This window comes from Leptonychotes weddellii, chromosome 5, assembly GCF_054177405.1.
Source record: "Leptonychotes weddellii isolate Sample4059 chromosome 5, ASM5417740v2, whole genome shotgun sequence".
Taxonomy (NCBI): Eukaryota; Metazoa; Chordata; class Mammalia; order Carnivora; family Phocidae; genus Leptonychotes; species Leptonychotes weddellii.
In genome coordinates this window covers 63,351,799-63,367,318 of record NC_138373.1, presented here as the reverse complement: position 1 = coordinate 63,367,318, position 15,520 = coordinate 63,351,799, and the positions used below count along the sequence as shown (strand labels likewise).

The 15,520-nt window shown below is 36.0% G+C and overlaps 1 protein-coding gene across 16 annotated transcripts in view; it reads left to right on the top strand.

Moving 5' to 3' along the window:
• Positions 1 to 15,520, top strand: part of PARD3 (par-3 family cell polarity regulator) — a 624,325-nt gene that overhangs the window by 459,089 nt on the left and 149,716 nt on the right. For 13 of the 16 annotated variants that reach the window (XM_081820853.1, XM_081820856.1, XM_081820859.1 and 10 more), the window contains one exon: positions 6,786 to 6,896. The exons of the other annotated variants lie outside the window; for them this stretch is intronic. In XM_081820853.1, coding sequence (XP_081676979.1) covers positions 6,786 to 6,896 — 111 coding nt within the window. The remainder of the gene's footprint in view (positions 1 to 6,785; positions 6,897 to 15,520) is intronic. 16 annotated transcript variants of the gene reach the window in all.

The window sequence follows — 15,520 nt, the reverse complement described above, 5'->3', positions numbered from 1 at the left end:
ATTTCTTAAAATGTCACTAAAATATGTAAGATCCTATATGGGAAGGACATGTTAGAAGTGACTTGTTTTTTTCTTATTTATAAAATGGAAGCTGAGGCACACACACACACAAAAAAGTGCTAGAAGCTGTGAGTGTGTTATTCTAAAAGATAAATGCACGCGGTGAGTTCTTGCTGTTTTACCCTCTGATTGGGTTTGGACAGTTTGACATGCTTCTGCTGTTGCCTGGCAGAATTTGCATATGTCAGTACAGACAATTTTGACTTGTGGAGTATTGTTGTATTTAGAAATATTGACAGTGTCCTAGCAATGGGTATGTGGGTAGTTTTTACGATCCTTTCCAATGGTTGGGGATCAGTTCTTGACCTTGAGTCCAGGTTCCTGGCCTTCATAGACAAGTTCCATTTGGGAACAATGTCCTTTGGATCTCATTGCTGTAGGAAATGCAAGATATATCTCATTTATTTCCACAAAGATGGTTTAACCAGCTGCTCTGAGTTTATAAAAACATAAGAGTGACTGACTTTCTTTGGTTCCTTAAGTTTTTGAGGTGGCTGGGTGTGGTAAAAAGCGTCTTGGGTCTAAAGTCTGGCTTTGCTACTTCCTGGCTATATGGCCTGTGAAATCATTAAATTCCCCTGAGGTTTCTCCTAAAGAGGAGGATGATAACACCTATCTCACATGCTGGTTGTGGAAATCAATGAGATAAAGTACATAATAAAAATTCAATAAATTCTAGTTAAATGTAATTAAGTAATCAAAAGAGCATTTAACAGGTGTTCAGTTATATGTTTCACTTAGGATTTACACAAAGTGAACTTCATAGGTCTGGGAATTTCAATTTCTGTAGGAGTATCCAAGTTCAGATCCACTGAGATCTCTTAAACTAGCTATGAGGTGACCTAAACTCTATTCCTAGCTTGCAGTGTGACTTTGGGCAGCTCTGCATACCCCTTCGGCCTCAGTTTCTTTGTTTGTCAAATATAGACATTGAATGGGGTGACCAGTCTTTAGACTTTGATTTTCAGAAATGTGCACGTATACCTCTAGTGCATATGGGTAAGAGTGCAATAGAACAGTCTACAAAGATATATAACTAGATTTTTTTTCAACTAAAATTTAGAACAATTTAAGGCTTTAAGACGAAAATAAGTTCATAAGGACGCCTGGGTGACCCAGTCGGTGAAGCGTCTGCCTTCGGCTCAGGTCGTGATCCCAGGGTCCTGGGATCGAGCCCCGCATCAGGCTCCGTGCTCCGCGGGAAGCCTGTTTCTCCCTCTCCCACTCCCCTGCTTGTGTTCCCTCTCTCGCTGTGTCTCTCTGTCAAATAAATAAATAAATCTTAAAAAAATAAGTTCACAATTGTGTTAGAGACCAGAGTGGTAGGTTGAGAGAACTAATGCTGACACCAAGAATGTGCGAAAAGATTGAGCCAGAATCAATTAAAAAGATTTTCTGGAGAAACCTGGATCAAAACCATTTAGGAAAAGTATGACACAAAAGGACAATAGAGGAATAGTGTTAAAAACTCACGATTTTGCTTTGATTTGAGTGAACAGTGTGTTCCTGAGGCATTTCAGAGAGTTTGATTGGAACACAGGAATAACACAGGACAGGGTATTCTGTTTTGCAGTACAGAATCTTGAATCCAGCTCATTGCACAGCTGGTTTCTGTCAAGGATCTTTAGGGTAAATGGCAGCATTATCACATCAGGCAGTGGTCAAAGACAGGTTCGCACAGTGGCTATACTAACTGCGTCTGCGAGAAGCACCTGGAAGGTTCCAGAAAGAGAGAAAGGAAGTGATTAAGTCATGCGATGCTGCAAATATATAAAAATGAGGGGCAAAATGCAGGGCAGGGTATTGAGTTAAATGTTGGCCACTCCAGTGGAGAAGTTGGGGGAGGATGGGTGGCTTCTAATCACTGACACTAAATTTGTATTTGAGCCATTTCAGTTCTCTCCCCCAGGCAAGCAGTATCACTTAACCTACACATTCATTAGGGTAAATAGTAATATAACAAAGCCCTCCTTAGAAATGAAGACCGTGGTAATTAGCAGTGACAAATACCAACTTTCTAGGTGACATTTCAGTGATTTTCAAAAATTGTTCCTCAAAGATTACAAGCTAATTGGTGCTGGGTATTCTGTTCATCTATTTTTAAGTATGGAAGAAGATTTTTAAGACTTCTACTATATCACATTTTCAAATACGAAATCAAATAGGAAAATCCATTCATTATAAATCCAATTATATTTCTATTTTATTTATAGTAGGATGCTGTGTGTTATATCACTCAGCATAATTTTTTCTGAAGTTCTCTAATTTTAGTAGTAATATTAAAGTAAGATATTTCAATATTATTTGTACTGCAGAGAGAATTAGGTTAATATTTAAAAACTGAAATGATGGTTCAATAGCACGAAACTCTTACCAGTAAATTTTTAACGACAGTCCTTTCTATATGAAAACAACAGAATTTTGTTGCAATCCTTTGTTGTTCTTTTTCTTTTCTCTTTCCTCTTACATCAACAAGTGCATGTTTTGCCTATTATTCTTTACTATAGTAATAAATATGGCCGATCTGGCAGACGGCAGTGATCTCATTTGTAACGCGTCATAGTGAAACCCATTTAGCAGATTACTTGGAGATTACTTTAGCTGAATGAAAACAATGCTGTATTCTTTATGAAGAAAGCCATATGTTTAAGAAATGTTACAATCAATTCTCCTCTGGTAAGACAGGGCTCATCCGGCTGTATCTTGTTGTGAAGGAGTCTTCAGTGGCTTGGTGGCATTTTTTTCACTGTGCCTTCTTCATGAAGCAGTACCTCTGAGATTTTTCTCTATCAGCTTTTTCTCAAGCTTCTGTTTTTCTTTTTGTCTCCATGTTTTTTTTGTTTTTTGTTTTGTTTTTGTTTTTTGAGAGAGAGCGAGTGAGCACATGAACAGGGGGAGGGCAAGGGGAAAGGGAGAGAGAATCTCAAGCAGACTCCCTGCTGAGCGCTAAGTCTATCTTGGGGCTCCATCCCAGGTCCCTGAGATCATGACCTGAGCTGAAATCAAAAGTCAGACACTTAACTGACTGAGTCACCCCAGCGTCCCCATGTCCATGTTTTTAAAAAGTCATTCCCTTACCTTAATATATCCTAAGATATGAATAACAAATTCTTCCTGGGGTGGTAGGTCCATGACCACTTTCTGTTCTAGAGTCACACCCATTGGATGGTGGAGTTTTCCGTTTGAACATGTTTGGAGGGGGTAGGTTAGTCAGAAGGCAGTTCCAAAACTGATCCTTTGCTGAAAATGGGTTTGCTTCCTGGACATACCATTAGTCCATGATTTTTTTCAGCCTTGCCGTTCTTTGGAACGCGACCCATTCGAAATTCATCTGTGGCTTTTAAAAGATAATAAAATAAATGTAGTTGAAATCTTCCAAGTTTTAAGCGGCTTGCTATTAAATGATTGTCTTCATAGGTTGATCACTGATTCCAGCTGTGAAACTGACTTTGAAAGTACATGTGTAGCTGAAAGTTGTACCCGTCTTTGCAGGATGAGGGTACCCCTCTTTGCAGGAAGAATTAAATAACTACAAATTAAGGGAACACTACAATATATTGGCAATGAGAGTGAATGAGGGCGTAGCTACGTTCCTTTTCTTTTTACACTCTAGAACAGTTGGTATATTTTTTTCACCTACAGTCTTTATTTTATTCTGTCAAAAAATTACAGCTAAGGGATTCATTTTTACCCCAATTATAAAATAACATGCTGTGCTTTTATAGTATGCCTTAAAGAAATCACATAATTAACTAAAGCAGGCATTAAGGGAAATGTCCAAATGCTAACCTATAAACATTTTATCTGTGCTTTCTTTGCTTTTTAATATATCAGTCTTGAATTTATAATTTCAGAAGACAAGTATACTGTAACAGTTTGATCATAAATTTACAAATAATAAAACAGTATATTCTGGTGATTCAGGGCAGCCTAGGACACTAATATTTTAATATCAAACAAATGAGAAAAAATTCAGTTCTTAAATCTGAGTCAGGATTAACTCTTTTTATTCTTTTTAATCATGTATACTTAAGATGAAAGTTGATAGACTGAGATCTAAAACTGAAACTTTTTCCACAAAGTAGGGCCGAAATCATTAAAAAAAAAGATCTAACATAGCTAATTAAACTCAGTGTTAGGTTTGGGACCAAAAATACCTAAACTGTTTTAAAACATGGGAAAGTCAACCACTCTCAATTTTCCCTCATGTTATTAACTCAAAGGGATGACGTACATGATCTTCTCATGAGATTAAACTATACCTTTTGGTACAGATAGATATACAGTTGACTCTTAAACAACACAGGGATTGGGGTGCCAACCCCCTGTGCAGTTGAAAATCCATGTGTAACTTTTGACTCCTCATAAACTCAACTACTAATAATAGCCAACTATTGACCTTACTGAGAACATAAATAGTCAACTAACACATATTTTATATATGTGTTAATATTATGTTGTATTCTTACAATAAAGTAAGCTAGAGAAAAGAGAATGTTATTAAGAAAAACATGAGGAGAAAATATATTTACAGTACTGTACTATATTTATAAAAAAAAAGTCTGAGTATAAGTGGATCCATGTTGTTTAAGGGTCAACTGTGTATCTTGTGTCATGGCATAGTGCTTCTTAAATAGGATACAGGTTTGAATGTGTGTAATCGAGAATGTGAACCAGCACACATCTTTAAAAGCAGAACAAAACAGGTCAACATGGTAACGTTGTATCATTTGAGGGATATTTATGAACTGAAAAACTAGATGGTTAAAATGATTTACCTTTAGGAAGCTCTCTTATAGGTAAATATCATGCATAAGATTTGAACTTACACTTTTCTTGAAGTTAGAATTTAATACATTTTATATTTCCAGATGCTTCAGTGTTGCAGAATTTTTAGGATGGGAATTCATGGGGGCTTTAAATACCATCTACATGCTGATGATGCTCAGATTAATTTGTCCAGCCCTGTCCTCTCTCCTGAACCCCCTGTAGATGCTTAATAAATTTTTGTCAAATGAATGAACATTATGTTTTAGGTGTTGACTCCTACTGAGATGTATCAGTTTTTTATGTTCGCTCTTTCATTTATTTATTAATTCATTCTATAAAGTCAGTCATTATGCCTAACTCTTAGGCATTATTGACATATTGACAAAAATAAAGGAAAGAGAAAGTTTTTATTTTTAATGCTTTGTATTTGTTTTAAAAGTATAGTGCGTATTTTATCCCTTGCGAGAAGTGGTCAAATTCTGGGCTTAAGTTCTTAGGGATTTTTTTTCTTCTTTTTCTTTTGTTCTTTCTCGCAATTGGAACGATCTTCCAATTTCTAAATACCATTACAATTTAAGGATAGATTTGCTTTATTGAAGTTAATTTTATAGGCAGTTTTGAATGCTTTCTAATAATATACATAATTTTTAAAGGAAAAGTGGTGGTAGTATTTTAACTTTTTTCTATTTTAACATTTTAAGAATGCTCTCCCTTCCTTATTTATAAACCCTTTTGCAAACTGTGTTACTTTGGTAAACGTGTAAGATATTCCCATGTACACTTCATGTATAAACCAGTATTTGAAATCAGATTTATGTTAATAGAAGAAAGACCTATACTACCAACCTGGCCATTAATTAAAATACCTTTTTTCCGTTTTATAACAGTTTTAGACTACCTTTTTTTTTTATTTTAACTCTTCTCCTTTTCAATATGATTAATTGTTCAGCATAAGCTAGATCCCTACTTTGTCCTCTGAAAGAAATACTCGATATATTTTATATATTTATGAATGCTTAGTTGAGTAACTGTCTATAAAAGATTTCTTTTTTGAAATATCTGATGACTAAGTCACTAAGATGAGTATTATTTGAGGGTATGTAGTGCATGCATTCCAGGTAACATGGTCTTTTTTAGAGGAAAGCAACAGAATTGATAGCAAATCTAGGCTCCTGAGATATTTTGGATGCCAGAACAGAGTATTAGTGTTTTCACAGAGAGCCTCCAGCTCCGTGGCCATCTGTGAAAGTTTGTGTGGACCAGTTTTGAATCATGTGTCTGTTCCTCATGTTTGTTTTTGATCAGATACAGACTTCGAAGGCAAAGATGCCACATTCAGCAATTGCTTTTCATCGGATTTCAGAATAGTATTTGATGAGAATGCCTTAAAGCTTTCAACTTAATAAGCTCAAAGTGTTATAGCAGTGTAAATTATCCTTTGTACTTGAAACCATGCAAACATAGCTTTGTTTGTCAGTTTTTAAACTATGATGAATGTTTCCAATAAATCTGACTGTGAAAATAAGAATAGTTGTTTATGGAGAGATTATTAAGTAGATGATTGTGGATTACCATTCTTTAGTCATAAGAACAACCCATTCTAATGCAGATTTTTTGGCCTCTAGCTTTTGAAGTATTCACTCAGCCCTATACATTTATTAATTGTTTGTTCAGTAAGGATGAACTGCTAAATTGTTTATTTTTGTTTCGCCAAAGGAAAAATGGGGATTGAGGCCATTTTCAAAAGGGTTGTCTCTAGAAAGTTCTAATTAAAAATGAATCCAATAGTCTGATTGAAAATATTCATATTGGGAAAAAACCGGAGAATTGCAAGAGACCTTTTGGCCCTCATTTTGAGGAAGGTCGCATTTCATTGAGTAAATATGTCTTTGTCGCAAAAGAATGAAAACTCATTTTGTATATATTGACAAGTTAGAATTTTTTGTTATCAACAGGTTTGGCAAACATCGAAAAGATGACAAGATTGAGAAAACGGGTAAAATAAAAATACAGGACTCCCTTACATCAGAAGAGGAGAGGATACGAATGAAGCAGGAGCAGGAGAGGTAGACTTCAGTCATTTGATTAAACCTCATCAGATAGAGCTTTTTGTCCTTTCTACTCTTTTTTCTTTTCTTTTTTTTTTAAATATGAAGAATTTATACTCAATGAGTTTTTAGTTTTTCTGTATCAGTCCAAACACTGATGGTTGTGGGATAAATAAAATGTAAAGAAAGATTCAAAGAAAAAAACATATATTTATTTGAGGCATTAAGTGAATTTTAATGGTTGAGTTAAGATCTTGGCCTAGAAGATAGTAGAGCATATTAGATGAATTAAATAAGCATTAAGACTGAATTTATGATCACTTTTAAAATCACAAAGAAATAGTTACAATTCCATTTCATTCATTTACGAGTACATAGCATTTTATGATAATTTTTAAGACTATTTCTCTGGAAATAAAACTTTGAATTTTTATATTTCATTTAAAATATTTTGATTTATAATAAGAATTGATAACGCTTTCTTGCTATGTTGTTTCCTCTCAAACCTGACATTTGTTTCTTTTTTTCTCTATTTCCCTATCCTATTTTGTGACATTTTCCACTTAAATTTGATTGCATTTCTTCCAGAAAGATTGTTATCTGTTGTTGAGTCATTCCATGGTAAGAACCCAAAGACCAGTGAAATGAATGAGAAGTTTCTTTAAGCAGATAATTGAAAACCATTTCTATAAGTGATTAGAATTTCTCTTGTTGTAATTCCCAGGGGATGAGAAAGCCGCCTCGCACTTCTGTTATTGGAGTTTACAGGCTCACAGTGAGCCCCTCTGGATCCTTTACTTTGCAGTTTCAGAACCCCCACAGCAAGAGACACTATGCCTGGCAATTGTACTTTGAATAATCCGGGTAATGAAGGTGCCTTGATTAAGGCGAAAAGACTAAATATTGTCCATAGCTAAGATCAGAGCCCAGCGTCTTCAACTCCAGATTCTTGCTAACAATTCTAGAGTTGGGGCACTTTCAAGTCTTACTCTTAATGAATGAAAGAACTAGAAAGAATATTCTACCATGGTTTTCTTTAGAAGAGATTAATGTTTGGATATTTTTCCACTCATCTTTCTCCCACGTCTGAGGGAGGATAGGATAGTTTAGGCTCGGATAGTTACTCTGATTCTCTAGGATAGGCTAGGATAGTTACTCTGATTCTCTGTTTGTAGCTTTTCAGAGTATTAAATAAATACGTGGGAAGAATAGGGACTTGTAATTTGTGATGCAAATCTGGGTTTATTCTTCTGGTTCTTTCCCAGTTTTTTTTCCAATCCTTCCATTTTCTTGCTCTCTAGGACTCTTTCTAATCCTCGCCAGTTTCAAGATCCGCAAACTTATTAATAAGCTCACCGTTGTCAGGCCTGGGCACACAGTATTCCTTAGTATGTACAATATGGCGTTTAATTGCTCAGTACTATGAACTATCCTAAGAGAGTATAGAAGAAAGTGTACACCAGCTAAATGTATGTACTCAGATTATCCACAGGCAAATAATGTGATTTAGCTAGGGAACAATCTGAGTGATAGAAACATTATACTTCTCCCCTATGTTGATGCCAACCATAGGGGATAGCTTCATTAATCCCATACCATTGTTCATATTTGCTGTATCCTTTTCTTGCAGTTTAAATGATTCCTGTGCTTCAATGCAGAATTCTCTCAACATTTTCCAAGATACTTGTTATAATGCATAGTCAAGTTTTTGCAGCCAAACAATTTTTTACATAGTGGTTTCACTTGTATTATTAATTTGCCTAAGGCACAGTTCACTTTCAGTTTTGCTTTTAATCTCCATCTCTGTACCTCTAATGATGCAATACTTCTGGGAACTAGGTTGGTCATAATGAATTTACAATGTACAGGAGGCCTAGAATAAAAATCTTTTAGGGTCAAGGAACAAGTGAACGGTGCATTAAAAAAAATCAACTAGCTTCATAATTTAAGAAAACTGTTATACTCTGACTTTGTATTTTAGTAACAGTTTTTACAAGTATGTTTTATTTAAACTTGTGGATCTTGTAATAGAGCGAGTGAATCATGAGACTTACTGAATTATATAAGTGGAGCTTGTTTAGTGTTTGTTATTTGGGTAGGGCAAGCCTTCTTTTGTATGTCCTCCTTTCTGTCTGTCTGTTGGCATTGGTGATGCTTTGAGAATGGAAATTGCAACTTCTTTGGGAAGAATTTGGGTGGAGAAATAGATAAAAATAAATAAAGCACTGCTTATATTCTCATCATAGCTTTTGCTATGATGAGTACTAGCAGATGAGTAGTGAAGCACCTCCTTTAACATCATTTACCACTGTAGCTATTTGAGTCCCCAAAATTATTTTGGCTTATTTCATATAAAAATAGAAAACTTCACATCCCCTGGTTATTAATTATGACATGTCCATATACAAAAATATTTTTGTCCATACACATCCATGAAGTCTGAATATGACTCAAGTTATAAATATGGAACAAGTGAAAGGACAATGAATAGAATTGAAATATGTTTTCCTATAAGGTTAAGATCTATTTAGATCGTGAACGTGAATTAGATTCCTCTGAGCATGGGTCTGAGATTAAATTTGACTTCATCCTTGCTAACTTCTCCCCCTCTCTTTCCACTTGCTGCCATCCCTGGGAGGTGGGGTCTTGAATAAATGCTGTCCTCCTAGGAGAAATGGATGAGGAAGACCCCAGCATGGCTCTGTCCTCTGACTCTACTCATCGTGCCCTGCCAACAGCCCAGGCCTGCATGCCTAGGCTGTCTTCCTGAGAAGCGGGGAGAATGGGGGTAACGCCAAGGATAAAGTTAGCTGGTCGTGTGATGTGCTATTTTGACTTCTAGCTCCAGGCTCCAAACCGAGGAACCTTAGCCTTTCAAAGCTGCTATTGGCCACTGTTGGGCTAGGTGGGGGAACGAAGCAGAGTGATGTGTATTTGGAGCTGAAGGATGAATTCAGTGCTTACTGCTCTTTCTGGTTTGTCTTTCGGGCATGCTAAGGGACAAAGCCCCTGTTGGCTCTTTTCCACCACTCAGAAGGATTGGGCTCCAAACCCAAAACAGAACATATTTAATTCAATGATCTGTGTCACTCAGGCCCACTTCCCTACCATTATGTTGACCAAGTGTCCAAAGTAACATTTGGCTTTCTATTGTGTTTGTGCTCCAGTAGTATCTCTACTTAGGCTCTAAAGGTTGACATATAAACCGTGTGGTGTGGGAATTCCCCAAACAGTGTTTAGTAGCCGAAAAAGGGTTCCACATGCAGATATGTGTGAGAAACACTTGGTTAAACCAATTTATGCATACTTCTTTAATCCATTATTTCTCAAAACCCTACTTTGGTTAATGTACCTTGTGAGTCACCAAGAAATGAATAGAGATCCCTCATTTCCTAACTTATTTATTCACAGAACATCCCCCTTCACTTGTTTTCTGTGAAATACCAACATCTCTCAGAATTCAATCACTGGGGAAATACTGGTGGCAAGCAAAGGCCATTGGCTCCTGGGTCAGCCATATCCAGCTCCCTCATCTGACTGCCTGTGGAACTCCGGGTTGATTGTTTCATAGAATCGTGAGCAAGTGTAGAGCCTATGTTTGGGAACTGCTTCTACATCATGGCTTCTGTTTTGTGTAGTTAGGAATCTATTCCTGAACTTTCATTTTCTGTTTTCTCTTTCCCACATGTTTTTCACTTGTTTAAAACACATACCTTTTTAAGGTCTAATTCTAATGTATTCTATCTATAGAAAATTTGAAAGAAAAAACATAAATTTAGAACTGGAAAATAAAAATTTATCCATCATAATACCCCTGTTAACATACTGGTCTATGCCTTTCTAATTTATTTCCTATAAAATATGTATTTCCACACATGCGTACTTTTAAAAAGCTAAATCTATTTTCATTTTTTTCAAATTTATTCACTTATTTTAGAGAGAGAGAGAGAATGCACGAGCAGGGGGAAGGGCAGAGGGAGAGGGAGAATCTCAAGCAGGCTTCCCGCTGAGCATGGAGCCTGACTCGGGGCTCAGTCTCATGACCCTGAGATCATGACCTGAGCCGAAATCAGGAGTTGGATGCTTAACTGACTGAGCCACCCAGGTGCCCCACATCTATTTTCATTTTGATTTATCTTGCATTTTATTTTATTTTATTTTATTTTGTTATGTTAATCACCATATATTACATCATTAGTTTTTGATGTAGTGTTCCATGATTCATTGCGTATAACACCCAATGCTCCATTCAGTACGTGCCCTCTTTAATACCCATCACCAGGCTAACCCATCCCCCACCCCCTTCCCTCTAGAACCCTCAGTTTGTTTCTCAGAGTCCATTATCTTGCCTTTTCATACATTCTTAGAAAATCATGTTGAACTTTTTCTGGAACAAGGCCAAGTCTGTATGAACAGATGGATGGATGGGAAGGAAGGACAGAAAGAAGGAAAGAGGAGGTCTGAAAGATGAAAAGCTGCAGTATCTGGCCAGATTCCCCAACTCTCAAAATTTACCTCATATGTTATTCATTCTATTAAATGAAATTTAGACATAATGTTAACTGGCTTGTGTTTTGTAGTTACTCAGCAAGGAATACCTATTCTGATATTCTTATCTGTTATCTATGTAGTAAGTTGTACTTGGAAGTATTTTCAAGGGGACTGAATGCTTCTAGTGGAGGCATGAAAAAGGTAAATGAATGTCTTACGAAATTCTCCCAGTATGTGAAGGATATTTATAAATCTGCTAAGGAAATGTATGGCTTAAAATGTTCCATTATTCAAAGTGATAATCACTCTTAAAAGCTTTGTGTTTTCAGTACTAGGCCATTGAACTGTTTGTGCCCACAAGTCGTACTCCCCCTTCTTGGTGCCTCATTTGCAACTCTGTGCAGCATTTCTTTAAAGATTTTATTTATTTATTTGACAGAGAGAGACCCAACGAGAGAGGGGACACAAGCAGGGGGAGTGGGAGAGGGAGAAGCAGGCTTCCCGCGGAGCAGGGAGCCCGATGCGGGGCTCGATTCCAGGACTCTGGGATCATGACCTGAGCCGAAGGCAGACGCTTAACGACTGAGCCACCCAGGCGCCCCTTCTGTGCAGCATTTCTGCACATGGTTCCTATTCACCAGCATTTCTTTTTTTGGTTTTACCAATTGTTTCCAATATCTGCTTCACATAATTACTTGAAATTTTGATAAAAACTTTTTTGTGGTGTTTCTTAGTTGGCAAAATCCTTTTCAAAAGATGATATATGTTTATTAGTTTTTGCAGAAATTAACATTTTAAAATATCATAATGTAGTAGTAAAGTATGTTTAATGTGCATGAACAGAAAGTTCGTGAAATTATAGGAGGAACAATCAAGAAAGCAGTAATAGGTGTATTCCCTGTGCATCTGAAAGAAAAAAGAAATTTTCACTCATTTTGGCTTAAAACTTAGTATTCAGACTCCCTGAATTCTGACAGTAGAACCCAGATAACCTGGATGATCTTTGCATTTAGATCGTATATTGTCATTTGAACAAGGCTCGACTTTTAAAAATTAACCTTTTAATGGAAAATATATATTTTTCTATTCTATAGAAGAGCTTTTCATATTTTCTCTGACCTCTTGAATCCTTCAGAAAAGTTAGCTTGAATCACTGAGATTAGTTCCATCAGGCATTTTTTAGAAAAATTTATTGTTGCAGGGAAACAGAAATTTTAAAGAATCTATTGACTATGTGGAAGTTCACTTACTTAGACCAATATTTGGGCACATTAAGCCTTGGGTGTGTGTGTGTGTGTGTGTGTGTGTATTGATGAATTTTGTTGATAGACTGTAACTGGAGTAAGAAAAGGCAATTTTATATTTGATGAGAGCTGTCTTAGATGTTTTTGGCATTGCAGCATCTCTTCGAGTTGGAAATAACTGAAGGTGCTTTGATACTCGTGAAAGTCAGAACATAATGTGAGTGAATGCGTATGTATAGGAGTGTGTGTGTGTGTGTGTTTTTGTTTGTGAAATATTATTCTAGTGTTCCATTAATCAGTGTAAAAGAGAAGTTTTTGTTTCACAATATGTTAAGTACACAACATGATGGTATAAATTTTGTATTATGTTGTCGTACCCTCTCTCAGGGATCCCTTGTATTTGTTAAGAGGGAGAAAAGATTTAAGCCTGTTAACATTAGAAAATTGATGCAAAGCAATATAATCAGTGTGAAAATAGGTAACTGCAGAGCTTTGGGAAGGGGATAGATTGACAGGCTAGAGTTAATAATGAACACTCCCTGGAGATGGTCATTTGGGGTCTAGTTCCCAAGAACTTACGTATTTAGCAAAGTGGACAAATTCTACACCCATGCTTAGGCACAGGGGCTCACAGGGAGGAGGCATTCTTCTGACTCCTTGGATTCTTTACAAATTGTGGTTGTATTAGCCATTAGGGTATCTCTTTGACTACTTTGATCTCTTTTTCAACTTTTCGCCATTTTATATTTTAAAACTGATATCATTTCACTTGAACATTAAGGGATGAAGCCTAACTTCCCCCACCTATCATATGATTCCTCTGTAGATCTCTACCCTGGCCTTCTTCCTTTGAATGGGAAACGTGCCTTCAAAACAGTTGGTCCTCCTCATGAAAAAGTTTTTTTCAGGACCCATTTAGAATATGGAAGTTTTTTCTTCTCAGTCCACTTTTACCTCAGTATTACAAAGAGGTTAAAATCCCACTTAAAATAGGACTGTTTTCAAAGTAAGACATGTAGTGGAATGTTGTTCCCCTTTTGGGAATTCGGCATAGACGCCAAATTGGAAGCATGCACATTGGGAGGTGGCAGTTAGATTTCCATAGCAGGGAGAGCTGAAGGATTGATGAGTTGAACCACACTATTTCCGAAGTCCGCCATTTGCTGAGGTGTTTTGAGCGGCAAATACAGCATTCATTCTGTTGACACAAACTGCTATTATATTGAACCATTCCTTTCAGTTATCTGGTAGTTTAAATTTCATTCTGCCATACCTTTAGGTTTTATTTGATGAATGTCTGTAATATTGATTTTTAGAGAAAGGAAATACTGTGGGGGAAAAGATCCTCCAGGAACTTTGTTCCCAGAATGAGGCTTCTGGATGGCAGTGCAATGAGTTGGGGGTAAAATGTTTCCCAAAAGAGTTGATTGTAAGGTCTTAAACATTGTTTTGAAGATATTTAACAACTATCTAATATGTAGCAATCCAAAATTCATTTTAATTTTTTCTGGTAGACTGATATTAGTATATGTTATCTTCTGTACACATTTACAGCATTTTTTAAAAATTAACATCACTACAGGTCAATTTCAGTTTCTTGGAATATTCTGAAAAATGCACCATGGGTGTTCCATGTATTGAAGTTTTGTAACTTTGGAGGTGAAATATTTGGGATATAACTAACTTAAGTACACCATTGATTTCCATCCCGAGGAGTGGGTCACTCAGTAGTGATCCTCATGCCTGTACCTTTTCTGGCTTTATAAAGACCATACTTCATAGCCATAAAACAGTTATTTTCATCTTACTCTACTGCAATTAGTGCTAAAAGCCATTTATTGTAAAAGCAAAAATCCTAATGAACAGAAATGTTACAAGAACAGAAGTCTTGTGTGTTTTATCTTCATCATGCATCATCCATTTTAATTAGAGAGAAGGGTGGTGAACACTGTGACAAGAGTCTAGAATTAAAATCATTAATTGATGTCAAGCTGAAGAGAGACTGTTAGCATGAATTTAGTAACAGCAGGAAAGAAATTAACCTTATTACTTTATTTAGTATATTACATTATTTTGTGTATTGTTGTCTATGCAGGTTCAAGGCAATTTCATTATCATAATGGAAAATACTTTTTTTAACAAAAAGAAAAGGTGTTTGAACATATGTTTGAATATAACAAATTGACATGATAAATTCTTCACTTGTTAAAAGTCTTAAAAGTTTTTAAAATTTTTTTTCTTTCTTCTTTTTTTTTTTTACATTTCAAGAATAGGGAAATTGTGCCTGATGATGTTCCCTATCAACCTCCATTGCTACAGCTGTCTGCCATCATTTAGACCTCAGAATAGTTCACTTGTTTATAACTATGAAGGACTGTCTGAAATGCTTAAAGCAATAGACATTTATTTCTTTGACTACGTTTTGGGCTAATCAGTTACCTCTGTCATTGCTGAGGTTTGGCCCAAGATAAATTGGATGGATAGTGCTAAACAACAACCTGACTGTTCAGAAAAACGAATGGCTCTTACATCTTAGAGATAATTTGTGACCTCAGGGTCATGATAAAAGAATAGAGGGGGTGTCCTTTTAGAGCATTGACCATCTGGAACTATTAAAGGCTGAACTGCAGTGTACTCACTGTCTTTTTTTAAAGTTTCCTTAAGAAACTATACTATTTTTATTAAGACCAAAAATATTTTCTCCCCCGAGTCAAATATTTCTTTTCTAATTAAGTCTCTCCAGAGAGAATGAAAATATATCACATGTAAATATAACATGGTTGTGTTCCTAAGTCCCTTTTCTCACTTTAGAATAAACAAGACATTCAAGTATAAAAGTATATAACAAAATCATTTGTGTCTTTTGTTAATTTGACTGTGAATTGTCATGAAAATTCACAAAAACCA